The 26,663-nt window shown below is 35.4% G+C and overlaps 1 protein-coding gene across 6 annotated transcripts in view; it reads left to right on the top strand.

Annotated features, from left to right (window-relative positions):
- Positions 1–26,663, top strand: part of LYST (lysosomal trafficking regulator) — a 79,478-nt gene that overhangs the window by 35,533 nt on the left and 17,282 nt on the right. For all 6 annotated transcript variants that reach the window (XM_051783187.1, XM_051783190.1, XM_051783191.1 and 3 more), the window contains 24 exons: positions 985–1,145; positions 1,729–1,919; positions 3,428–3,673; positions 5,255–5,428; positions 5,674–5,823; positions 6,435–6,572; positions 7,619–7,817; positions 9,019–9,150; positions 11,569–12,208; positions 12,694–12,871; positions 13,655–13,824; positions 15,237–15,467; positions 16,342–16,508; positions 16,986–17,138; positions 18,313–18,504; positions 19,024–19,202; positions 20,212–20,418; positions 21,755–21,931; positions 22,409–22,485; positions 23,655–23,843; positions 24,538–24,683; positions 24,758–24,854; positions 25,475–25,536; positions 25,911–25,966. In XM_051783187.1, coding sequence (XP_051639147.1) covers positions 985–1,145; positions 1,729–1,919; positions 3,428–3,673; positions 5,255–5,428; positions 5,674–5,823; positions 6,435–6,572; positions 7,619–7,817; positions 9,019–9,150; positions 11,569–12,208; positions 12,694–12,871; positions 13,655–13,824; positions 15,237–15,467; positions 16,342–16,508; positions 16,986–17,138; positions 18,313–18,504; positions 19,024–19,202; positions 20,212–20,418; positions 21,755–21,931; positions 22,409–22,485; positions 23,655–23,843; positions 24,538–24,683; positions 24,758–24,854; positions 25,475–25,536; positions 25,911–25,966 — 4,312 coding nt within the window. The remainder of the gene's footprint in view (positions 1–984; positions 1,146–1,728; positions 1,920–3,427; positions 3,674–5,254; positions 5,429–5,673; positions 5,824–6,434; positions 6,573–7,618; positions 7,818–9,018; positions 9,151–11,568; positions 12,209–12,693; positions 12,872–13,654; positions 13,825–15,236; positions 15,468–16,341; positions 16,509–16,985; positions 17,139–18,312; positions 18,505–19,023; positions 19,203–20,211; positions 20,419–21,754; positions 21,932–22,408; positions 22,486–23,654; positions 23,844–24,537; positions 24,684–24,757; positions 24,855–25,474; positions 25,537–25,910; positions 25,967–26,663) is intronic.

Genomic DNA, 26,663 nt, shown 5'->3' with positions numbered 1-26,663 from the left:
AGAAGGCAGTAATTTTGTTCCACTGAGGGAAATGGAGAGGTGAGAAGTTAAAAAATATTTCAAACAAAATCTGAACTGCCAGTTGGAAGTACAATTTTTTAACTGCAAAGCTAAGGTCCATGCTCCTAGATGAGGTACCTGATGCTAGGTTGGATGGGCCTGTGCTTGCATGAATTATTCACTGGTTAGAGGAAAAGGTATTTATTAAATATCAGCCTTTATGCTTTCTTCCTAAAGTCCAGACTGTGAAGGCTGTGTTCAGTCTGTGCATGCTGGTATGTCACAAAGTCCAAATAGACATAGGGGGAAGCTAAAAGTACTACAATGTTCTGCATGTGTGCAGTTATTGAGACCCCTCTATATTTAGTTGCTAGTTTGCCAGTAGTCTGGCTCTTTCAGGAAGCTTTGGATGATGTTTACAGTCTAATTGCTCTGTTTATCTAATGACACATAAATTTATTTGGATGCTTTCTGAAAGTATCAGGCTTATTGCCCGTGGCTCTACAGCATGCTAGTTCTGACAGTGTTCCTTGGTATAAGCAAATCCTCAACGTGGTATTTTCCAGCATGTGTGAACCACAGTTTTCATTGTGTCTTGGCATAGTCAAAGGCCTTCGACTTCTTAGGAAGAGTAGAAATGCTTGGAAAATTATGGTATTTTAGAAGCATATATAGTGTTACATACGTTTCTTCTTTGAGGTCAGAGGAAGGAAGGAATTTCAGATCCAGGAAATGCTGACTTGATGGCAACCCTAGTTGGAACTCTATTCTGCTCTATGCAGTGTCTGAATATATATATCATTATGTAACTGAGTTTTAAGGTGCCTAGAAGTTGAAGAGGACTTGAGTAATTTAATGTTGATGACAGCATGGCTTCTCCTCTAGTAAATATTTAAAATTAATTTTAAACCTAAGCTGAATATCTTGATAGCAATTTTGATCAGTTCTTAATACTTAAACATGTTTGTTTATGTATATTTTCAGGAAATGTGATATTGATTTAGATTTCTCGCTGCCAAGGAAAACAAGCTTATCATCTGACAGTAACAAAACATTTTGCATGATTGGACATTGTACATCATCTCAAGAAGAATTGCTTCGCTTGTCGGGTAGATGGAATCTTGGAAATCTGCTTCTATTTAATGGTACCTTTGAATGCTTTTTTTTCTTGAATAACTCTTCATTTCCTCTTCTCTCTCCAAGATCAAAGGCTTATTTAGTTGTTGTTTTTTTTTTTTTAATGTGCCAAGCTTTAACAGTAAAACCAACGATATATTCTTTAGCATCATATTGTATCAGGGAGAAAGTAGGCAAATGTTTCAGTATTGGGTACTTCCTAATGTGCTCTTCTACCATATTCTCTTGCTTTCTTTTTAGTGACATAATTGGTAATTATAGTTACTTTAGTGGTTTTTAAAATTTCTTTAAATTATACCTTGGGATAGGGGATGGAAAGACAGTGGTGTTTGTTCTGGTTTGGTGTTGTTTTTTTTTTTTAAGCACTCAGTGTCTTTTATCTGGAAAATTGATTTCACTTACCTGCTTTTAAACTACTAGCTTCAAATTACTTAAAGCACATTAAAAAGTAAATAAAATCTGAACCACTGAATGCTGAGTTAAGCATGCTTTTTTTCTGAAACTACAGGTGTTACTGGTCTGTGGTGTGTCAGAAATAAATTTTGCTTTATTGTATACTAAAGAGTTAACAGTTCATTTTCTGGATTTTAGGTGCAAATATTGGACCAGAGGAAGCATTTTACTTATACACATGTGGGCCAGACTTCACATCTGTAATGCCTTGTAAATATGGCAAAATGTTGACTGACTGCTCCAAGTACATAAGTAAAGAGATTCTACAATGTGAACAAGTTAAGGAGCTCTTCATGACAAGAAAGGAAGTGGATGTTGGGCCTTTAATTGTAAGTTTCTACTTAAAAATGGTTCTTAATCTCTTAGAAATGATTAAGAAATTCTGAAGAAGTTTCCTGCTGTCTCCCAAAGTACTTCACTTGATCAAAGTGGACAGGAGCAAATCCTGTTCTTGTTAAAATCACTGCAGGGTTCTTCCCACTTATTTCAATGGGAGTTGAACTCCACACAGGGTGGCTGTTTCATCTTGCTTTAGGTTGGATTCTGAAAATTTCTAGATGTTCCAGCATCTATAATACTGTGTACTAAATTGTACTGGATAAACAGGCACCTCCAAAAGGTCTAGGATGGATATATAGAGAGAATCCCTTCATTAGTGTAAAGGTAGTCAAGGACAGCTTAGTTAACCTGTTAACATTAAAACTGAGAGGGGAGGAGAAAGGAGGCTTTATCTGGCTTTAACAGGAAGCAAAAGAATTCATCCCAGTTCTTTGAAGGTTTTGAAGGGAGTAAGTTTGCATCAAATTTAGCTGAAAAGTCATTCTGCAGCTGGCAGATCTTAGCTTTTTCTCATCTTTCGTGACTGAAACAACCATGCCAGATGCAGGTGTAAATACAGTGACACTAGAAAAAAGAATAAAATAAAGCTTTTTGAAACCTGCTATATTTTGGGAATTCATACACTAGTAACTCCTGTTGTATGAATTGTTTCCAGTAGAGGGATTTTTCTGATCTTGTAGGGGGTCATTCTGTCTGGATATGATCCTTGTAAATGGTACCAAATTTTGAATAGGTTAAGAAGGAATGAATGGGATAAGTAAAAGTTTAGCAAAGCAGTCTTGCAACTTTTAAGCTTATTTTGTCTTACAGAACACCAAGTAGCTAGAGAGAAGAACCATGTGCTTGAGTGATGAATTAATCTTTGCACTTTTGCAAAGAATACAAGTGCCTTAAATGAAATTATTTCTCTATTTTAAATAACCTTCCAAATATGATAATTTTACATTTTCTGTGAAAATTAGTTGGTTACTTTCCGTAGGAGCTTTGGCTTTTGTTTAAGTCTCTTCACTGATGAAATTTCTTCTCTTGAGTTCCTCTTATGGCAAAGCTGATGAAAGGTTAAACTTAAAACAAAAAAAAATGAGAAATTTTTAAAAAACAGCCTATAACTTTCTATTTTGGACTTGCCACTTTAGAAAAGGAAACAATTTACCCGATACCTCTGTATGCTCATTTTATTTTATCTATATCAATAATTTGTTTTTATGCAAAACAGTTGTCATTCTATAGGTGATAAGAGGGGGATCCTTGATGGAATTTTTTAGTGCTTTCTTAACTTTCTGTGCTTTAGGTATTGCATAAATTTTCTAAGATTTAGGAATCCTGTTGCTTTTTAGTGCATGTGCTCCACACGCAACTTTAGAGCATGCTAGTGCTAAAGTAGAAATGAACCGCTGAAGTTGTTGCTACTTGCTTTAGGTGGCTTTTGTGTCCTGGACGTGTGAGGGTTTTTGTATTAAACTTTCAGGAAAAAAAATTTAAACTTCTCTTGTTTCAGGAGAGTCTTGCTGTTGTTTATACCACATGCTGCCCTGGTCAGTACACCATATATGAGCCTGTTATTAGACTGAAAGGTCAAGTGAAAACTGTACCTTCTCAGAGACCTTTCAGTTTGAAAGAAGTTCAAAGCAATGTATTGGACTCTCATCACCTAAAAACACTTCAGCCTGTTGAATATAAAACTCTTCAGAGTATACTACATGAAATTGGAGGAACTGGTGCATTTGTTTTCCTCTTTGCTAGGGTAAGGGGGCTGGAGGAGGGGGGTTGCATGTATGTGTTCTCCCATATAAAATTTTCCTTGGATCTTGGGTAGCAAATCTCATTATTCTAGCTGCCTTTCTCTAGTCTGCATGTGATGCCTTTCTGTTAAAACTTGTGGAAAATACTTGTGCCATAACAGACTGTATCACACAGGTTGTCTTAAATTGGAAATGTAATTATAATTCTATTGCGTAATGTTTTAGTTAATATTGCTAATACGTAAGATGGCATGTTACATTTTGATTTAGAAATAGGACTTTTAAATGTCAAAAAAAATTATTTTTAGGGGTGTTGTAAAGCTGGTCATATTTTTGGTCTCTGATTTTGAAGCACTTAAATTCATGGCATATCTTTAACAGTTTAACCACAGAATACTCACAATGCAAGTATGAATAAATGTGAAACTACATGGTGTGCAAAGCTTTATTTTTATCTGATAAATCATGAGAGCTTTTTGAGATAACTGTTCAGCCGTGCTCAAAGGCTTATTTATCCAGTGTAAGAGAAAATGTAATTTCAAAAATAGTAAGGCTATGAGCCTTAACTTAATTACTACTTACTTAAATGTGACCTTTATGTGGAGAGGCTAATATTTGTGCCAGGAATCTCTGAAGTACTACAGTTAATTCAAAATACTACTGTAGACCTAAAACTTGTCTTGATTTATGTGTCTCTGGTATGGAGAGTAATAAATGCACATTAGATGATGGCTATGAAGACACTGCCTGCTGTAATTTTACCACTGACTGTGAAATCTGAGGAGAAAATCCTTATCCATGTTATTGTATTATGTGAATTTATGCCAAGTATGTGCTACAGATCAGTAGTACATAGACTGTTTGCATCAGAAAGGCAAGAAGACAATAGATCAGATGTCAGGCAACACAGGTATACATGTCTATAAATGTGTAGTGCAGCAGAATTAACAGATATGTGGCAAGGGAAGCTATGAAACTGAAGTTCCATTAATGTGAGATTTCATTCTTGTTCATTTTTGGTTAAAATTCTATTTGCTTTTTCTTGGGATTCAAGAATTGTAGAAAGTAAAAAGAAAAGAATGGTTTGTGGTCTTCATCTGTCAAATTGCTTGTCTCTTTGTGGATAAAATAAAACTTTTGACACTTACAGGTAGGTATAGTCTAGACCTTAAGGAACCTTATTTTAAAGCTTTCCTTAAACATTTAAGAAACTTAAGTTTCCAGGGCAAACAGATTATTCTTATTAGAGGCTCATGTATTTCATGATCTTGTGACTTTGTAGTATGGTAAGTGCCTTCTACTTTAAATTTATTTGGAACAGACATTTTTCTTGGAAAAGGATTCTTGTAAAGGGACTTCTATTTTCTTAGCAGATCATAATTTACCACAATAGGAATTGTCAATTCAAATATATCTGAATGTACACACATAGACAAAAATGGAGGCTATGTACATAACATCAAGCTCTTTAAAACAGATTTAATCCAGAAGTTATGATTTAGGAATGCAAAAAAGTATTTTTAAGTCTTTTTCTTCTAAATGTTTCTCACTTTAACTGTCTTATAAATTTACCTTTTCTTCAGGTAGTAGAGATTAGCAGCTGTGAAGACACTCAAGCTTTAGCACTAAAACTTATACTGTCTTTGACAAAATACAATCAACAGAGAATACAGGAGATGGACAATTGTAATGGTTATTCTATGATTCGTCGAGTGTTGATCAAACCAAAATGCATTGTTGGATTTTGCATGCTGAAGGTAGAGTCCTCTTTTAAACCTGATATTTTGTTCAATATTAGCACAAATTTAGAAACTTCTCTGTGATTTTAATTTTACATTTGAAGCTGTTTTTACAGAGGCAGAAGTTTGGTGTTGACCAGGTATATATGTCTTCCCTATCGAGAGTATGCTGTCTCTTTAAAGATTTACCTTTTTTGTTATAATTGGGATAGAACAACTATACTACTTTGTGATTATGACACTTAAATTTCCCCCTTTTCAAGACTCTCCTTGAAGGATGCTGCAGTGATGAGATTCTCTATATAAATGAAAATGGACAATTCCAGCTTGATGCAGACTCTACTGCAGTTATTCAAGATGTTCAATTGTTAGAAAAGTTACTGCTTGACTGGAAGATATGGTCTAAAGCAAAGGTAAGTACTTTAGTTTTGGAAATATTTCAGGTCTAAAATTCAATATTTAAAAAAATAAGTATTATGAGTAAGAAATTAATTTATCCAGTTACATGTCAGTAATTATTACAATTTTCTGAAATTAATGGTCCTTATTTTTCTTTGAATAGCTGTTAGTAGCATTAAGCTCCCAATATCAATGATGCAAGTAGCCTTATATATTAAAGTCTGTAAATGTGATGTATGCATATGACTTGTTAGTTGAACTGATGAATTTTTTTGTGGAGAAATTGCTAAAACTAAGAAAGACCTGCTTTCTTTTGGAGTTAAACTATTGAAAATAACCATCCAGTGTTAATATAGCAAAGAATATACAAAACTGATTTTAGACAGGAAGTTTAAGATTTTTTTTGTGGTAGCTTAGTCATTAATATAAACCTAGTTTTGTATAAACATAACTTTTCTGATAGTTTCTAGTTCTAACTTACCATTTGTGATCATTTAGTCATCATCTTAGGTGCAAAACTAACTTGACTTCATTGTGTTTGTTTTTTGGTTTTTTTTCACAGTGTGTAGACTCACAAATGTATTTTTGAAGTGATGTTTCTGATTTTTTTTTTTTTGTTTTTCAGCAAGGTGTTTGGGAAACTCTGTTAGCAGCTCTAGAAATCCTTATCAGAGCTAACCATCACCAGCAGATGTTTAACATTAAGCAGCTATTGAAAGCTCAAGTGGTACATCACTTCCTGTTAACTTGTCAGGTTCTGCAGGTACTTTCAAATCCTACTTTGTGCTTGGCAAATACTCATTTTAAATGGGGGAGGGTAGAGAAGAGACTAAATGGGGTAGAAAAAGCTACTTCAGTAGACAGTCCTCTGTGCTTCTAGACCCAGTAAGGAACTGTATCATTTTACATCAACAATGCCTAGATACAGAATGTTTCATAGTATTTCCTGTCTTTTCTGCACATAAGGGAAAATTAGTATCTTGCTTAAAAAAAAACTACTCGAATTGGGCAACAACAATTTGGCAGTTTTGGGGGTCTGGTGGAATGGAAGATGAAATTGTATAAACCATTCCCTTTGGAAAAAATCACTTCAGTTAGCTTAATTTAGTCTTTTCTGCAGCAGTCTCAGTTAAGGTGCTTGGGTATAGGAGATGGAAATTAGAGAACTTGGAAATAAGTTAATCACTATGGTCACCTTAGAATAGGATTTCCCACAAGTTTCTTTAAGTCTGGTTCTAAAATCCATATTCTTTTAATAGATTTTTTTTTTCAGCTAGCCAGCATCAAACTATAGAATGCTTGATCAAGCAGAAATTATAAATACAATTATCAATGAAATCTCAAATGTGTATGTTTATAAAAATGGCTATTGAAGTGGAAATACAGAAGACCCAGTGTGGCACTGTTCAGAAAGTTTTTAATGTTTGAAATGTTGGTATTGGCAACTATTAATTTCTCTGTAAATATGTAATACAATGACAATAACCTATATTTTCAATGGTGATTCATGTCCTAGGGCTCCAGCATTTCAATACAGATTAGTATAGTATGCTGAACATTTTAATTTTACAAAAATCAACTTGCATAACATTTGCAATACCTTGTTTCTGTCTGGATTTGGAGTGGGCTGGATTTGGATAACATTGAGTAGGTACAGTAGGTCCTCTCACATTAAAGAATACAACTTTATTAGTTGAGCTTCTTTTCTTATCTGTTTTACTACAGCATGACAACTTAAAAAAACAAAAGACAATTGCTGTCAAATTAAAAATACAAGTAACTTATAGTTGTGCTGCTCTTCCTTTCTAGGAGCATAAAGAAGGGCACCTTGCATCCCTGCCTCGGGAGGTTTGCAGGTCATTTGTGAAAATAATTGAAGAAGTGCTTGGTTCTCCCCCAGACCTGGAATTGCTGACACTGGTCTTCAATTTCCTCTTAGCGGTTCACCCTCCCACTAATACATACGTTTGTCACAATCCTACTAATTTCTACTTTTCCCTGCACATAGGTAAATATGTCACATTTAGCTAGTAGTAAGCAATAAGATAAAAATCTGGTCGTAAATTAATATCTAAAAAAATCTCTTTGCTGTATTTTAGTAATGATATATAAAAAAAATCATTGAATTCTTGCGACTTAATACTGTAAACTACTTTTACTTTTCTGAGAGAGGTTAGACTTTGTTTGCTTGGCTTACTTGGAGAGCTTTCTTCCGTCTACAGCCATAGGTAATATCTCTGTGATTATGCTGTTAACTTCCTTTAAAGTTTGGTGCTGCTAAATGGGATGCATAATGTTAGCTGCCTGTGTGGACACATTTGTCTTGGGTGAACTTGGAGAACAATATCTAGCTTGCTTGTAATTGAAACTTTTCAGAAATATGTGCATATAGTCTTGTTTTAATTTCTACTTTCTTGTTTACTGTTATGGAATTCCTGGAAAAATAAAAGGCCTGAGGGGCATTTTTAGCAATTGATCAGTTGCACTACAAGATGTCACTGGCAGGCACTATCAGTTCTTACTAGTTACTGGCAGTAACTAGTTATGGGCTTTGAGGGATGCAGACCTAGAACAACAGCTTCTTTAATATATCTGTGCCGGATGATCATGTTGGCAAAATGACTGATATGAGCTTTAAAAAAACTCTTTCTTGCTCTTTTTAAAAATGAGAAATTATGAACAGTTCATGCTTTAATATTAGCATTGTGCAACCTTAGCCATAACTGATGTGAACATGGAAAGCATCATCCAATTTTGAAATATTTTCTCCTTTTGCAGATTCCTATGTACCTCCAGGTTTAGTTATCAGTTTCAAAGGCAGCACAGTTGTATTTATATGTATCTGTCCTCTAATACCAACTGGTGTAAAATTCTGAGTCTTGGAGCCTTACTAGGCTGTTTGAGAACAGTCACTTGTCTTTGACATGACAAAAAGTCAGTTATCACTACTTGTATGCCTGCAAGGACTGTCTATAAATGTAATTGCTTTAGTACATCATAATATTTTCAGTGTTCTAAAATAAATTTTAAAGTTGGATCACTAAACCAAAAAATGGTGTTCAGGTGCTTTTTCTAGGTTACTTGCACTTGAGCACTTCTCATTAGCCTCTAGTGATCCGCTCAAAATGTAATCTGACTACTACGAGTCTAATTTGTCAACAATGCAAACATAAAACACTTTTATTTAACTTTTTCCCTTTTCTTTCTAGATGGCAAAATTTTCCAGGAGAAAGTTGAATCACTTAGGTACCTGAGAAATTCCAGCAGTGGTGGGAAGTCAGTAGACAATTCTGCATTTGTGATTACATCTCCAACTGGATTTACAGCTTTACCACTGGAAGGTAAAACAATGCTGGAAAAAAAAGGATGTTAAGACACAATCTTTTGGCAAATAACCAGAGTGCCTGAAAGTGTTACTTTCCCACAGGTATCTCTTACAGAGCTCCCCCTGTCCCTTGGAGCTTGATGCCTGAACAGCAGAGTAGGAAGGGTGGAACTGAACATGCTACCTAAACTGCTCCTCATTCTTAAGTAGAGACAAATTGCCACATTGATGGCTCAGGCAGTGAAGTGAACCAGATAAGCTGAACCATCTCATCTGTTGAACAGACCTGCTAAAGATGCCTGAGAATGCCTTAGCCAGGCAGCAGTTGAAGTAGTGAGCCATAAGCAGCTATCTTATCTGGGCAGGAAGTGTTAAGCGGATTCTTTTCTTTATTTGTGCATAATTCTTATCTGTCTAAATATGGTATTAAAGTATTACCATTTAGTTCTACTGTAGGTATAGAAACATGATAGAGGATGGGAAAGTATATCTTATGAAGAACAACAAGATACCTTGGTTATAAATTGGTATAAATTAAAATTGAATCATTTTCTGGGAACAGTCTCAGCATGCTGAACAGGTTGAGGTCTGTAAAGATAACTGCTTTCATCAGTTTTGAATTCCTCTGCTATAGATGCTGAAATACTGTGAAGTTATTTGTTCAAGCTGGTAACTTATTTTCAGTTGGTGTCCTGTCAGTGGGATGTTTTTTGCATTATTATTGAATTAGAGTTTTAATCATGCTTTTTACAGATTTGCATAGGCAATCAACAAATATCATCTGAAAAACAAAAGCTGAAACACCACTTCTGTTTAAGCCTTTATTTAAGCTTGACAATGAGAAATAAATTCAAAATAAAAATTCATAGTCTAAGTTCACCAATATATACAAAATAGGAATGGAAAAAAGTTGTATTGATCTCTAAATTAACTGCTATATATTTCACATCTTGTGTGACTCAGTTATCTTCTGTGTATTACAGTGTAATACTTTTACAATTGATGTCTTGTTGCTACTTTGCTTCGGAAAAGGAAATTGAGTCTTCAACTACTTCATTTGAAACAATATTTATTCATGTGTCTCTTTAGAAAAGCAGTGATGTAAAGAACAGATCACAGTACTAAACTGCATATGGAATTAGTCCTTTTCCCATATGGATAATATATGACATCTCATTCTTCTAAACTGAATACTCTTTTTATATAGGTAGTACAAATTGTTGTTCTTGAATAGAGATTATTCAGGTGTACTAGAGGAATACTCAACATTTTTATTTTTGTGTGAAAATGGATATTTGAGTATTGTAGTTCTGAATTTGAATTTCTAAATTTACCTATATAAATTTATAAATTATACAAATTTATATTTTGTCTGGAACTGTAGTAGTGGTAGGATAAGGAGTAATGGGTACAAACTGAGAGGGGAAATTTAGGTTAGATATTAGGAAGAAATATTTTACTGTCAGGTTGCCCAGAGAGGTTGTGGATGCTCCAATCCTGGCAGTGTTCAAAGCCAGATTGGACAAGGCTTTGAGCAACTTCATCTAGTGGGAGGTGTCCCTGCTCATGGCAGGGGAGGCTTGGACTAGCTGAGCTGTAAGGTCCATTGCAACCCCTTAACATTCTATAATTCTATAAAATATTTTAAATTGGAAGCTCGTTGGATAACCTGCTACCTGTATGTGGGTTTGCAGTTTGTTGCACTACCTGCTAATGTGTGTAAAAGATTGGCTGTAAGACTGTTGCAGCTGTATAAGTGCAGCTTTATAAATATTTTCTATTGTCTGCAGGCCAGCTTGGTCTGGTTATGTTGGCACACGTATGTATGTATGTATATATATTCACATATTTGTTTTATATATATATTCTCATAAAAACTATATTTGTGATGGATCATCATTGCATCATTGCACTTAAAAGGAAGCATTATTAAATAAAATATGCAATTATTAGTTGTAAACTTGAAGTATGTGTAAAACCTTAGTGCAAATGGGTTGGTGAATAGTATTTCAATGTCCACTGAAACATGTTGGTAGATTGGACCTCTTACACAAAGCTCCAAATAGAACAACTTGTTCTATTTGACCCTGCTTTGAGCAAGGAGTCTGGTCTAGACAACCTCCATTCTCTGTGATTCTATACAAATTCCTGCTGAGGGTTAGTTGAGAGGATCATGATTTAAATCTGGAAAACCCAATATATTGTCAAAAATTATTTTGTATTTTATGCTTCTTTCAGATTTGTAACTTGCTAAATATATGGCTCCATAGTAGTTTACTTGATTTACCAAATCTGAGCTATGTCAGGTGTTGTCAGTTTTGCAAATAAAACTAACTTAGGTCACCACAGTGCTAAATGTATAAGGAGTCTAATATTGAGAGAAAAGTTTGTTTCTAATGTGAAAGGAATGTTAAAGATATCCTTATTTTTCTAGGGAACACTTCCAAGGCTAGTGTTCAGCAGAAAATAAGCTCTCAGGCACCTGGAAGGCTTTCTAAAAGCTTACCAGCATCGCCTACCTCCTCACCTCAAGTTCACCGAAAACAACTAACTGAAAGAATGGGAAAGAGCACTGATGACCTGCTGCTTATTGGGGAGCATGACTACATTGATCTTCAGGATAGAACTGGTTTTGTAGAAAGTTCTGAAACCATGAGGAGAGTACAGGAAGAGCTTCTTAGCAGTTGTGAGTCTGCAAAAACAGTTTGTGACTCAGAGCTAACATCTGCTGAAACATTTGAAGATATTGCAAAAGAAGTAGAGTTATCTGAAAATGCATTTGAGAGTAAAGAAGCAGATGCAGACCTGAAATGCAGTGAAGGTGGTGGTGGTGGTGGTGCAGCTGAGCCATTGCTACGTCGTCCAGACAATCTAAAAGGACTGCCTTCATTTCAGAAGGGCCAGAGTAATTTTGCAGGATTGGGCTTAGCATTTTCTGTTCTTGGAGCATCATCAACCATTGCTCGCTGGCCAAGCTTTGCTGACAAGAATGTACTTCCTGAAGACTGGGACAGTCTTGCTTTTTCTTCAGCTAATGAGAATACCCCAAAACCATCTGAAAGCCCTGATGACAGGTGAGCACATAAAATAATAAATTAAGAGTTGCACAGTATATGAGCTTTAATTTCACTGTTCTTGCTCTTGGTTACTATTCTATAAAAATTTGAATCCTAAAAATTCAGGGAATTTTTTTATACACTGTCATACACAAATTTATTAAGCTTTTAGTCCATAGAATGTTGTGTTGTTTCAATTTTTGCATTATTTACATAGCAAATTTTAAAAATCAGTATTTTTGCTATGTACAGTAGAAGTGGGAACTTTTTATGGTACCTCACAAAAACTCAAGCAAGTAGTTCTGGTCAGAATATCCTTTTTGCCATCTGCCATCTAAAAATAAGTGTTAATGAAGATTGGTAGTAGGAGTATTGCAGAAATGATTTCTCTTCCAAATTTCTTCTTCCTCCTGTCCCCCAAGAATTGCTAGCAATTATGCATTGTTTTAATCTTTTCTGCTATAGACAATAATCAGTGGTAAAACATATTCCTCTGTTTTCAGGTGTACAGAAGACTATCTTGTGCTTATCTGTTGTGGATTATATGATCTCTTGCGTGGAGTGCTCCTAATCCTACCAGATATCATGCTAGAAGATGTGATGGACAAACTTATCCAACCTGATTATCTTATAGTTCTGGTGAACCACCCATCTCCTCTCATACAACAAGGAGTCATTAAAGTAGGCCCATATAAAATGTTTTCTGCTGAAAAGATGTGAACTTGCATAGTTAACATTTGGAAATATGAAGTTTTGTTAATATTTTTATTCAGCTTTCTTCAGTTTTCTATGTTTACTTCTGAGTTTTAAGATATGTTTCTACTCCATAGATTTAAAAAAACCCAAAAAAGCAAACGCAAATGTAGAATCTTTGAATAGATACAGTCTATAATGTAAGACAGAGGCCCTGAGAGCTTATGATGGCATTAACAATATAAATGGAAGGAACAATGCAGAAAGTCAGTGACCGTCTCTTCAACACAAAACACATGATGCACTACATTAAGTTAAAGTGCAAGCTAAGTTTTTACTTCTTACATAACTGACTGAAAATGGACCTGAGGCTTCAAAATCTTTTCAGAGGTTTTTGTAATATTGAGAAGGACAGTGTTCCTGTATGATGACATTATGTAGAACTTTGAGTAGATTTGTATTTTAATTTGAAAAAGAGTAAGATTATAAGGCTTTATTAAGAACAAAAAAAGTCATGCATGCACACCAAAGTGCAAGATTTAACAAATATAAAAAGTTTGAGTGTATTTATGTATGCATCTGCTAACTGTTATGTGTGTGATTTCATCTCCCTCAAACTTAACTAAAAACCTAAGAGTCTTCAGATCAAAAATATAAGATGTTGACTGTAACAAGGATTGTAACTGTTCAAATCGCAGACAACAAATTAACTTTCAGGGCAGTTATATTAAATGTTTAAATCTTACACCATAATTATGCATTTATTTTTAGTTGTTGGATGCATATTTCAACAGAGCAAGGAGGGAGCAGAAGGAGAAATTCTTAAAGAACCGTGGCTTCTCCTTGCTAGCCAACCAGCTCTATCTTCATCAGGGGACTCAGGAAGTTGTAGAGTGCTTTTTGGAAATGCTTTTTGGCCGCTCTGTTGGCTTGGATGAAGAGTAAGTAATGCTGTGTTTTTACATCCTGTAGCAATATGTGAACTACAAGCAGTGCACTTTGCTGGTCAGCAACCATAAAAGAAGTTCCTTCAAAACAGTTTTGAAATGTTTTGCTTGTAGCTTCAACACTTAAATGTATTAAAATTCTTAGGACTATTGTATGGCCCTTAAACTGCAAGCAACTTCATCTGATGAGTGCTGTTAGATGGGATCTTGTAAACACTCAGACTTTCTGAGTGCCTCAGAGGCCTTAGCACTTCAAATGTCCTGTAACCAATTTAACTCTCCCTGTTGTTTCTGATCCTACATGAAACTGATTTATATCCTTAAAAGTTTTAAGTAGTAGTCATGAGACTTCTGCTATTAGATTTTGGAAGGTGGTAAAGCAAAAAGCTTGATACCACAGCTGCTTCCTTGGCTTGGCCCTGAATTTAAATCCCTGTTTCTTTTAGGGAAAACCCCAGAGATACACCACTTCCATGAACTAAAAAACCACCTCATATTGACAGGAAAGGAGATTACCTTTAAGGAGACAATTATATAAGTAAATGATATTTTTTTAGAATTAGTCTGACTACTTAATGATGGTACAGGGAGCACATGTCTAAGTATAATCAGTGCAAAAATCTTACAAAAAGCTCCTTCTCGATTGCTGCCTCTGCAGGATTTGTAGCTAAATTACTTCTCCCTCTTGACTTGATCTTCACTCCTCAAAAATTATTCTTGTTTAGCTGCAAGATTTAAATACGGCTCCTTAACTTGCCTCAAAGCAGAGAACTGTTACTTTTTCAGGATTTATTATGAGGCTGGAAATATAGTTCTAATGTCTCAGGTTTTTAGGATTGTGCACAATATTTGTGTGGTGGTAACCTTATAATAGTAATGCAATTTCTTAGTCCACAAGTAAGACAAGGTCAGAAGCACTGCTTTTAATTCTACAACTGTAATAAGCCAGAAGGTGCCAAACTTAATTAAACTTCAGCAGTAATGGATACAGGATATCAAACCTGCTGTCAGTCAGTATATTATTATACTGATGACAAGCTGTATTTATTTTCTTGGTAATTCTGTGCCAGTTGTAATACTCGTTATTGGAAAAGTGATGCATCGTTTTTCTACACTGATTAAAATCCCTGTTATTTTCATGAAATCTATATTGTAGACAGTTGGTAGTTAGTCAAAACTTCAGATATACTTTTTAGGCACATCATTTCTTTGTAGCTCTTCAAGGTGTTAATTTTGTTCTTATTTTCTTTAGTAGACAGGCATTGTTATGGCAGTTAAATGTAGGAAATTACCATCTGCACCTTTGCCAAAATACCGGCATAGAGTGGTATTCCAGTTGCATATATTAGTTGCATTTATCAGATTGGTATTTTAAGGATGTCACTCACATATATTTCTGTTAATAGATTTGATCTGGAAGATGTCAAGAATGTTGGACTCTTTCAAAAATGGTGTGTCATTCCTGTTCTGGGTCTTATAGAGAATTCTCTCTATGATAACGTTTTGCTGCATAACTGCTTCTGTCTTCTGCTGCAAATCATAAATTCCTGCTCAAAAGTCGCAGACCTTCTGCTTGATAATGGTTTGCTCTATGTGTTGTGTAATACGCTGGCTGCTCTCAATGGACTGGAAACAAAGTGAGTATTGTATCCATTCCTATCAAATAGTCTAGGCACAACCTTAAGGCTAGCATGAAATTACTGTCTTCAATTTGTTCTACTTGCTAAAATTGTCTGAGAACGTACCAAACAAGGGTTTGAGGTTTTCAGCTTTAATTATACCTGTAAGTTAATGTTTAGATATTCACTTCAAACAACAGAATATAGAATGTTCTTTCCATATCTTAAACTGTCAAGTGAAATGGCATTTTAAGATGCAAGTTTGTCCCACTGTCTGCACTTTGGATGCTTTTCTTAATAAAACCAAACAGGAGATAGTAGCATTCTACTGTATCTATAGCCAATATTAAAACTGCAGAAAAGTCTCTACTGTACTGCCTGTGATTTAATATTTGAGATTTTGAGTAACTTAAATTACTTTATTAGTTACAAAGATTCTGTACTTTAAGAAAGGTTATGCAGGAGATATTTTTTTTATTTTATTTCATTAACTGGTATCCTGAAGAAATGGGAAAGTTTCCTTTTCACCTGATATAGTTTTAGTTCAACATGGTTACAAAATTATATACTGATATACTTTTTGAAAAATACAGAATTTTAGATTTGTTCTTTACTTAGAAATCTGATAATATGTCATTGCTTTTCCAGTAAAACTGTGTTACACTCTTGTTAGAATGTCTCAAATTTGCAGGCATCCAATCTGCCAAAGTTAACACTAAAGAAATATCTTAGATTATAATGTTCTAGTCTTTAGTAGTAACATTTTTATGTTAGTACAACATACTAATAGGTATGGTTGGTGGAAGAAGCAAGGGGAATAGTAATGGGTCATGTTATAAGTTACAATCTACTAGAATTGTCATGTTTCTGGTAACTAAAACTTTGTTTGCAGCATTCCCTTGAATGACTACAAGTTACTCGCATGCGATATACAACAGCTGCTGGTAGCAGTTGCAATTCATGCCTGCAGCTCCTCAGGTTCTCAATATTTTCGTGTTATTGAAGACCTCATGGTGCTGCTGGGTCATCTTCAAAATAGTAAAAATGCAAGGATGCAAAGTAAGTTATCTTCTTATTTTTGGGATCATGGGACTACTTCCCCACTGACTTTTGTTTAAATTCCTATTTCTGCTGAGGGAAAAGGGGGAGTTCTCTGGTGATAGATCTTCTTTCTCTTCTAAGTGGTTCTCAAAGTAATAGTTTTCTTCAGGAGCCTGCATTGTGATAAAGAACTGTGTATCCTGCTAATCTGAAAAAACAGTAATTGCAAAAGTTTGTTGTGTGTGGGTATTTAAATGGAAATGTTCCGTACAGTTTCACTTAGCTTGTTTTGGAGTAATCAAATTCAATGGCTTTTCCATGAGAACTCAATTGTGTAGTGTCTGTATCTGTGGAATAGTGAGGTGACTTCTGTGAAATCAAGAGTCTTACAGCTCTTGACACTTTTTGTGTTCTTTTACTTGTTAAACATGTGGTAAAAATAGTTGAAGGATGTGTAAAGCATGTCATGTATGCTTTGTATGCTCCTCTTTATAGATATGGCAGTTGTTCTGCAGTTAAGAGTTCTTCAAGCAGCCATTGAATTAATAAAAACCACAGCAAACCAAGATGCTCAGGAGCAGGCCAGTTCAGCCCCATCACCTTCTGCACCACATCGTACAATGTTTCAAAAGCGTAAAGGTATTGCAGGTGAGTAGCAGAAGTGTAGCATTCTTGTACTTTCTTTTGTGTGTATTAGTTGATGATTAGTTGATTAGTTGATGATTCATTAGTTCATGATGATATTACCTTCTTTTGGGATTCTCTTACATTCACAAGTTGCTTAGTAAAGATGTTTTTCAAGTAATTCCTGGTGGTTTTAATAACCAACCTCACAGTAAGGTAATGCTAAAATCAAGCTAGTCCATGTAAATAACATAGCTGTGATGTGGGGACTGCTTTGTTGCTCAACTTCTAAGTAGTGACCATCCTGAAATAAATACCTGCCACTCTAAATTTACAGTTGGAAATGCCACTGTGGCTGTGTTTGTAAAACCTTTGTGCAGTTCTAGCTGTAGCAGTAATACTTTCTCTGTATTTGATAGCTTGCCAGTCATTCTGTAAAGGTTTTGTAGTCTTCTGGCTGGAAATTGTTTTGTATGTTTCACATAAATGAAGCTACATTAAAGACTTCATAGAAGATATAATTTAAAAACCTGACAAATGCTTATCTCCTGTTCACTATGGGAATGTTTCTCTTAATTGTCAGCTTTTGAAAGCCCTCTCTATCAACCTGGTAAAGATAGTGAAAGTATTTTTATATTAGTGAATCTGGTAAGACACTAAAGATAAATAGAAATAGTTATTTCAAAAGAAGGAAGTACAGTCAAGGCCTGCCAATTCATTTCAACAAAATTAAGAAGTACTCTTAGCTAAAAATTATACTTCTATTAGTGGCAATGGATATGGTACAAAATGTTTGTTAAGTTGTTGATATATCTGACTCGTCAGTTGTGCTTCCCAATATGCAATATTTTGTTTTATCACTAATTTTTAATTCTTCATCGTAGTTATACAGTAAAAAGAGGAATAAAAGTAATGTTTTTGAATCTGTTTTACACAAAAATATGGAAGTTGTACAATAAAGCTGATCTTGAGACTATCTCATTTCATGGTATCACTTGAATTGTATATATTTTTAAATAGCTTTGAAAATTAAAACCAAGACAGGCACCCAATGGCACTTATGTAGCCTTTAATATTAATGTATTTCAAATGTTTTGATTCCTTAAATGATGTGAACTCTTTGGATGAAAGCAATTGCTGAGTGATTGAGTTTTTGTACATTTTCAGTAGAATTCTGTTCATACTTCTCTCCTTCAAGGCTCAAGGAAGTTTTCGCTTGCTCAGTCTGATGCTCTGCTGATGAAAATGCGCTCACTAGCAAGTGAGGAATTCAACATGATGATGCAGCGGAGAATGAGCCAAGAAAATCCTATCCAAGCCACTGAGCCTGAGTTTGCACAAAGGTTACAGAGGCTGACTGTTCTGGCTGTTAACAGGCTCATTTATTTAGGTAGGATTTCTTTTTGGGTTGTTTCTGTTTTCACAGAGCCAATGTAGTGCGATATATAAAAATGGATTCTTGCTGAAATGTTAGAGAGGACAGTCATATTATTGGCACAAATTTTATGGATTTAGCCACAAAGCATCATTCTCTGTGATTTGTCTCTCAGTATTATGTAACTGACAATCTGGATAATGTTTCTATCTGAATGAACTGAACAAGTTGTTTTATTTCTACATTAGTCCTTTCATGTGTTAACTGCCTCAATTATTACCTGAAGATTTAACTGCCAAAGGGAGCATCTGCTCTCTCAAAACACATCAGTTTGCATGTTTCTATGAAATGGCTGTATTTTTAGCAAGACATGATGACTTTGAGAGCTAGTTCAAATTCTGCAGAAGCAAGAGAGAGTAAGAATGGTAAATATAGCAGCAGTAAAGGCAGTATTTGATTTAATGCCAACTAAAGGATCATAGGATTGCCTTGCTTTGGATGGTACTGATCAATATGTACCTCTTAAATTTCAAGCATCTACCGAAGAATGCCTTGATGTACTGGGTATAACAGAAAACACGAGTCAAGGCAGACGTTCAGCATCCCAGCTGGAAGTTCCTGAAGAGGAAAGCCAACAAGAACTGCCTAGCAGAATAAACCCTTTTCTTAAAGAAATGGTCAAAATGTTGGTGGAAGGAGTCAAAGTATCCATCGTAAGTTGTCCACAGTAAAGCATATTTCATAAGGCTCATTTATTAGGAACTCTTCATGCGTAATGTATTCTGTCCATAAATGCTCTTCTTACTGCCTCTCCATTCAACTGTGGCATTGAAAACCCTCTTCAGCTTCCTAGTTATTCTGCAGTTGTAAAGTAATAAGTGGATCTGTTCTGAGCTTTACATTTAGCAAAATTTTTCTTATGGAACAAACACACGAAATTTAAATGGACTTCTGTGTACTCTATAAATTTGCTTGGTCTCCTAAACCTCAACATTTAAATTTGCTGGAGCCTATAAAACAAGATCTACTGTGCATCCACAGATGGTGGAGAATTTCTCTGAGCAATTTGTTTCTATAGTATGTTTTAGAGTTGGGAAGGAGAGCTGTTTTTCTTTCAATTCTTGGCAAAGGGCTGTGAGTTTTCTCTTCTAGCATACAGGTGTTAGCTTGTCAACCTTTCCAAAGTGATCAAGTTCTGCTTGGGTAATATGAAGTGAGTTTTTTGGAAAACTTATTCTTTCTTGCCTCTTTATTTCTCTTAGGTTGCCTTTATAAAAGTAGTTCTACCAAAGTTTCTTTCTAGTTCAGGAAAATGAGGTTCGATAGGTGTGTTATCTGTCCATTGTGCCATGCTTGTAGTACTTTTCAAAGATGTCAGATTTCTTTTTGTGAGCACAAGCACCTCAGTCCAATGCATGAATTCTAATCATTTGAGGTAATCCATTCAGAAACTAGGGATAAATGTAGAAGGGCTGTTCATTAAAACAAGCAATTAAAAAAACCCTTTGATTTTTAAACCCTCTACATCACAATTTTCACTTTCTGGATTGTTGTATAGTCCCTCTGACTAAATATCCAGTTTAGCTAGGAGTTGCATTCCTAATATTGACACAAAGAGACAAAGATCTATCTACCAAAATAAGTTTCATTTTAGTTATGTGAAAAACTTGGTAAAAGCAAACCCTAACCCGGTAATATTAAAAAGTTGTCCCTTTTACTTAGGGCACCAGCAGAATGACCACACCAAAACAGCAGTGGAAGAGAATTCTGTTGTCATGTAAGGACACATTCCGTACACAACTTGGGAGGCTTCTTGTGCACAGCTTGTCTCCAGGAAGGCCACTGCAAGAGAGAAAGCAGGCTTTGGAGATGGTACCTGAAGTAAACCATCAAGAGATTTTGCGTGACTGTCTTAGCCCAACTTTGCAAGTAAGCTCAAGATGTTTGAAAGAAGTCTCTAAAACCTATGTTCAGTTTTTTGTTTAAATTTAAAACTGTATGTGGCTAAAATTGTTCACTGCTGTTTTAGCAATGTTTAGTGTAATGACAATTATGTTATATGAAGTGTGTTTGTATACTTCTGCAATTGCTGTATTATCCTGAGGACAGGCAGTTTTGTAAGAGGCAAGATAGGATTAAGTCTGTGTATGTTGACTCTGTAGTTGACACTGCATCTCCTCTGCAGTGCAGAAACAAAGGCAGTACTAGTTTTAACTAGTTTTAACATCAAGGTACTAGTTTTAACATGAAGGATTTTACTGAGGAAGCTAGAAGTTAAAGTACTACCCTAAAAAAGCAGATTAAGGAAGGAATTATTCTTGCCTTGGAACTCCTTAACTGCAGACTTCCTGATACTTGTAAGAATTGATTGCAACTAGATTTTCCGAAGCAGTCAATCCTCCAAAAAGCAGTACTCTATCTTTTCTTACTTAGCATTTATTCTGAAAGTGGAATTGTATATTCCTTGTTCTTATGTCAAATAGCTGAATAGACTGTCCCTATCAAAAAAAAAAAAAAAACACTTTTTTGATTGTACTCTGTCAGTGCAAGCTTGAAAGAACGCATTTCTTAGAGCCGTGGTCAGAAATTGGGTATGAATGTTGCTATTTGAGATCTTCAGGAGTGCAAGAATGAAATAAATTATTTAATATATGCCACAGTTTGAGTCCCTATATAATAAGGAGAGAAAGTATTTATTGGATTAGCCTATGGCACTTACATGTTTCTGATCACATATACATTATTCAAATAAATTAACAATTTCATCAGGAAGAAAAGAGCTGATGGACTAGCAGGGACTTCTGTGGAGGAGTGTCTTGTTGAGGGCATTTATGACCTGTGTCTGTTTAACTTCATTATCTGTCAGCTCTAATTTAATTAATCAAATGAAGTGTGGCATTCTTGGCAGGCAAAATTAGAAGTCTCTGGCACATATTTCCTGAAGTATACACAAGGCTGCAGGAGCTGAGTTCTGGGAAAAGGAACTTGGCTTTCCTGCAAGCCATTTGAAACGTGACAAGATGCTGGGGCAAGTTTTATCATGTGAAGATTAAATTCAGCATGTTTTTCTAGTTTTATAAAAGTTTGTCTCTAACCATTAAAGCAACCATTTTCTTTGAATTAGAGAATAATTAGTAGAAGAAATCTGTGCAGTCTGACTACAAAAGGGAATAAAAGTGGAAGGAAAAAAACTGCTCAGTGTTGTATTGTGAAAATGAGTGACCATACATCTATATTCCCCTCTTCCCTTCTTTTCATCTTCTAGCATGGACCTAAATTAGTGCTCTATTTATATGAGTTAATGCACAATCACAGCGATGGAATGACCAAAGAACAACAAAGAGCAGTGGTAGACTTCATGAATACATTGAAAAGTTGTGGCTATAAATGCATTCCCCTGAGCCCACGACCAAAACCAGATTTATTAAAAGCTTTGAAAGAGGTTTGTGAATAAAAATTTTACTTTAAAAACTGGGTATATTTAAGACAATTGTCTCTTATATGGGGTCAGAGTTTAACTGCAGACAGTGGTTTTCTTTGGTGCATGGCTTATGCTTTTGGGAATTCTTTTTGGGTTCTAAATATTTCTATCACATATACTCAACACTTCACAGTAAGCTCACAAGCTTCTTGACCAAACATATTACTTAACCCAGGCAAAGATGGGAGTTCATAATAAGCTACTAGTATCTCTCATTGTCAAGAATTTTTATGATTTCTTGCAAAACGAAAAATTATATTTAAATATAATAAAATGGCAGTAACTGAAATGAAGCTTTGGTGGTTTTAAATGCTGTGAAGATACCAGCTGAACAGTTTTGTCAGTCTTCCTTTTTTTGAATTGGCATATCCTTTAGTCTCTCCTTCCTTATTTCATCCATCTGAAAAAAAGAAAGTAATGTATGAAACTTCCATTCAGGATCAGAAGAAATATGAGATGGAAGAAGGTGTAAACAAAGCTGCTTGGGAGAAGACAATGGCTAATAATCAGCAGAAGTAAGTACCTCCTTAAAGGGGCTGCAAAAACTCCCTCAGATGTTCTCTGTTCGGCACTTCCCATTGCAAAGTTGCCTGTATGATTATTATCGATGTTTTTTTTCAAATTAGCAACAACACTGGCTTTCAGATTTTTAATTTTACTGTTATATATAGGTATATACATTTTCATAGAATCATAGAATCAGCTGAGTTGGAAGGGACCTCTGAGATCAAGTCCAACCCTTGATCCAACACCACTTTGGTTGCTAGACCACGGCACTAAGTGCCACATCCAGTCTCATCTTAAAAACCTCCAGTGACAGAGAATCTACCACTTCCCTGGGCAGCCCATTCCAGTGCCTGATTACCCCCTCTGTAAAGAATTCCTTCCTAATATCTAACCTAAACCTCTCCTGGCAGAGCTTAAGATAGGTTGTATAATAAATGATATTGTGTGAACCTCAGAATACCAAATTGGTTTGTTACAGCTTTGGCATTTCACCCTTAATTTTATGGCTGTTGTATCTGTCCAATCACCTCTGCTGTTGCCATAGTCTGTGCAATTAAATGTCCCTACAACTGATCCCAATCTTCAATGAATAAAATATTATATTCAGCAGACTATTTGAATACTTTTGTGAGCTATGTAGACTGCTGCTACTTGGTGTAATGTAAATTTCAGTATCTTGTGGTAGATCTAAGAGTTCTTTCTATTAATTTACATTTCAGGCTATGCCATAAAAATCAGATTTGAGATGCACACACAATGTGCTTTAATGTAGGCAGCTGTAGTAGCTGTAAAGGTCAGCTCAGTCAAGTCCATGCAGACAAGCATTAAGACTTCATGTCGAATGACTTAGGAGATTTAATCAGTGGTAAATTACTGTCCTTACTCCAGATTTTTATTGTAATGAGTATACATGAATTAGTAAAGCATGCTAATATATAGTCATTGATCTTCTGACTGGCTTATCTTGTTTTAGGCCACAAGTCAGAGGTTTTTTGATGGCTAAGAAGCAGAAAGTGTTCATGCATCTCATTACATAGGCTAAGTTGCTCTGCCTCTGATGTAACAAGAACTATGGATAATAACTGCCAAACTGATTGTATTTTATAAGGCATTTTAGTGTTTTGCCTTACTTTTTCAGTGTGTTTATTTCACATTTTAAAATACAACTGTTCCTCAGTCTCTTTCAACGTCTAGATACAAAATCTAAAGACATTTCTAAAATAGCTGGAGACATCACACAAGCTGTGTCTCTGTCACAAGGAATGGAAAGGAAGAAAGTAATCCAGCACATCAGGGGGATGTATAAGGCAGAGCTAAGTGCCAGCAGACATTGGCAGGAACTTGTTCAGCAGCTTACCCATGATCGGTAAGTTTCTTCATCTCAGTGAAAAAGAAAGAGAGACTCAATGCCTGATGTGTGCTTCTCATTCTACTTAAAGGCATGTGAAATGTAGGTGATATTAAAATTAGAATTACTTTTGCTAATTATCTGATGGTTAAAAACTTGAAAGATACTTGATTTTATGGTGAGCAGCTGAGTAGCCGAGTAGTATTTCTATGCCATTTAGACAGGCTGTTTTGTCAGATATATTTTGCTGTGTCTGATGCAATGAAGAGTGTCCTAAAGTTTTCATGTCTTGCATTACGTAGATGGAGTAGAAAAATATTTTTTTGCTAATGTTCTTCACACTAGCATCTAGATACTCTTGTTCTACGTGGATTAGTGAAAAAAGATGCTAAGTTTTAACAAAAAACCAAACTATGGTATTTTCATCATTGCAGAACTAGTATTATGTCATGTTTATAGTGTTGGATGCATTGTATTGCTGTTTTTCTCGGAATTTATAGCTTCAAGAACAGGCTTACAGTAGTAGCTTGTAAGAAGTCAGTCAGTGGAATAGCTCATGAAAATAAACTAAATTGAGTCTTTTGATACTTTTTCCAGAAATAATTGCCCAGTGTACTACTGTGCAACTTCTGCCTTTCTACTAGTTAAAGAACAGAATGAATAAGCATGTATATTGCCTCTGCTGTCAAACTCTTAACACTTTTTTTCACAGAGCACTCTGGTATGACCCAGTCTATTACCCAACTTCTTGGCAACTGGATCCAACAGAAGGCCCAAACAGAGAGAGGCGCCGCTTGCAGAGGTGCTACCTAACTATTCCAAACAAGTACCTTCTCCCAGACAGGCAGAAACAGGAAGGTAATTATAACACCTTCTAGGAGCATATCTGAATTGTAATGACTTTTAGTGCCTTATTTGTGATTTCTTTATAGGTGTGATAAAAACTCCATTGTCTTACCTATTTGAAGACAAAACACATTCTTCTCACTCCTCTACTGTAAAGGACAAAGCTGCAAGTGAGCATATAAGGTAAGGTTTGGATAACACTTACCTCCTTTTCCTGCCTTCTACCAATCCAATGTAATAGTTGTCACTTTTTTTGTCTAAATAATTATTAAAAAAAAATTAGGTGAGAAATGAGATGTCAAAAATAGTAGGCTTTCTGCTATACTAAAAAACAAAAGACTAGAGCTACCAAATACCAACTAGTGTGATATGCAGATGGTCCTTTTGTGAGATAACCTGGTGGCATATCTTAACTTATTTGTCGCTTAGTAGCACTGCCTGCCTTCCGTATCTAAGATCTGGTAGGTCTTTCCATTAGTGTTCAAAAGCAAATTGTGTTTTCATCCTGTCTTGCTTTTACCATTGTGTTACTCAGCTCTGCAGTTGTGTCAATTTGCCACCTGTTACAGGCCTACAGCCTAAAAGAACTGCAGAGAGCACACAAAGAAATAAGTCCAAATTCACTAATGTCCAAGTCTAGAAAGCTGAAGTTCTGTTTTCTTTCCCTCTTTGGGATTTGAACCATTAGAGTCATGGTGTTGAACAGTTTTTCTTCAGCTGCAGCCTTTGAGGCTTGTTAGTTTTAGGTGTGTAGTGAAAGGTGCATAAATCCCTAAGCAATAATGTACTTCGAAATATTTCAGAGTTAATCGAAGATGTATAAGCGTGGCACCTTCTAGAGAGACTGCTGGTGAACTGTTGTTAGGTAAGTAGAATTTTCAGTCTTCATAAATACATTTTTGGTGTAAGATTCTGTTGTATATATAAAGCTGGCTAATATTTTTAATTAAATGAGTTGTTGCCTGACTTCTTACAGATTATATACTTTATAGATCAATTTTGCTTTTCTTCTCTACTGTTTGCATGAGTTCTGTTTGGACTGCTGTTAATTTTTAAGATTGCAGACCACTTGCTGAAAGACAATTATATTTCTGTCAAGTACTGTCTTGTCAAGTACTTATATTTCTGTCAAGTACTATTCTTAGTATTCTTAACTGCTGGATACTGTTTATATAACCCTAAGATGCATTATACTAATAGTAATATCATGTACCTTTGTGCAACTATTTTTTGCTACAGGAAAATGTGGCATGTATTTTGTTGAAGATAATGCTTCAGACACAATTGAAAATTCGGTAAGTGTTAGAGCTCGTTGTCCAGCTTTAGTTTTTCCAAACTAGAACCACACGGAGCTTTTGTCTACTGCCACTGAGATTTCTGGAGTACTAGAGTTAGAGATCTCTGGACAAACCAAACTGATTAGTTTGGTTTCAGTGTTGCTTCTTTTCCCCTGGCTGGAATCAGTGGTGATAGGAGAAAACAGGAAAGATGTGGGCCTGGATCTAGGAGGGAATGATGAAGGGATGATGTGGGGAGGCTTCTGCACCTTACAGTCCATTGCTCTGAGTTCATCAGCATAAGTGCACAGAGTTTGCTTTGATCTGCACCTGAGGTAACTTGCCTTAGTGGAAGCTGGAGCACTAGGAAGTACTTCACAGCATCTGATTCCTTAATGTTATGTTTTATAGGATGTTCTAGCTTCTCCTTTAATCTATACAAGAGTATTGTTTCATGGAGGAAACTGGAGCTGACCTAATCCTTCTGATATACAAAGACTTGTATGTTAAAATTACTTGTACATCCAACAGATATTTAAAAATAATTGAGATATGGGATATACTACTGAAAGCTTTAAGCTGTTTTTACAGACCTCTCCTTGCATCTCCTAACACACAGATCCTGTGGTTTAAGAAGCTACCAGCTGTTTTGCTGCTTTGTCTTTCACAGAACTGTCAGAATTGGGATTCATGATAAAGCTATGCTTGCTCTGGC

The sequence above is a fragment of the Manacus candei genome, unplaced genomic scaffold, assembly GCF_025592945.1.
Source record: "Manacus candei isolate 608988 ecotype Guabito, Panama unplaced genomic scaffold, ASM2559294v1 h1tg000017l, whole genome shotgun sequence".
NCBI classification, from domain to species: domain Eukaryota; kingdom Metazoa; phylum Chordata; class Aves; order Passeriformes; family Pipridae; genus Manacus; species Manacus candei.
The sequence above is the reverse complement of the archived record's forward strand: the minus strand, read 5'-3'. Positions and strand labels throughout refer to the sequence as shown.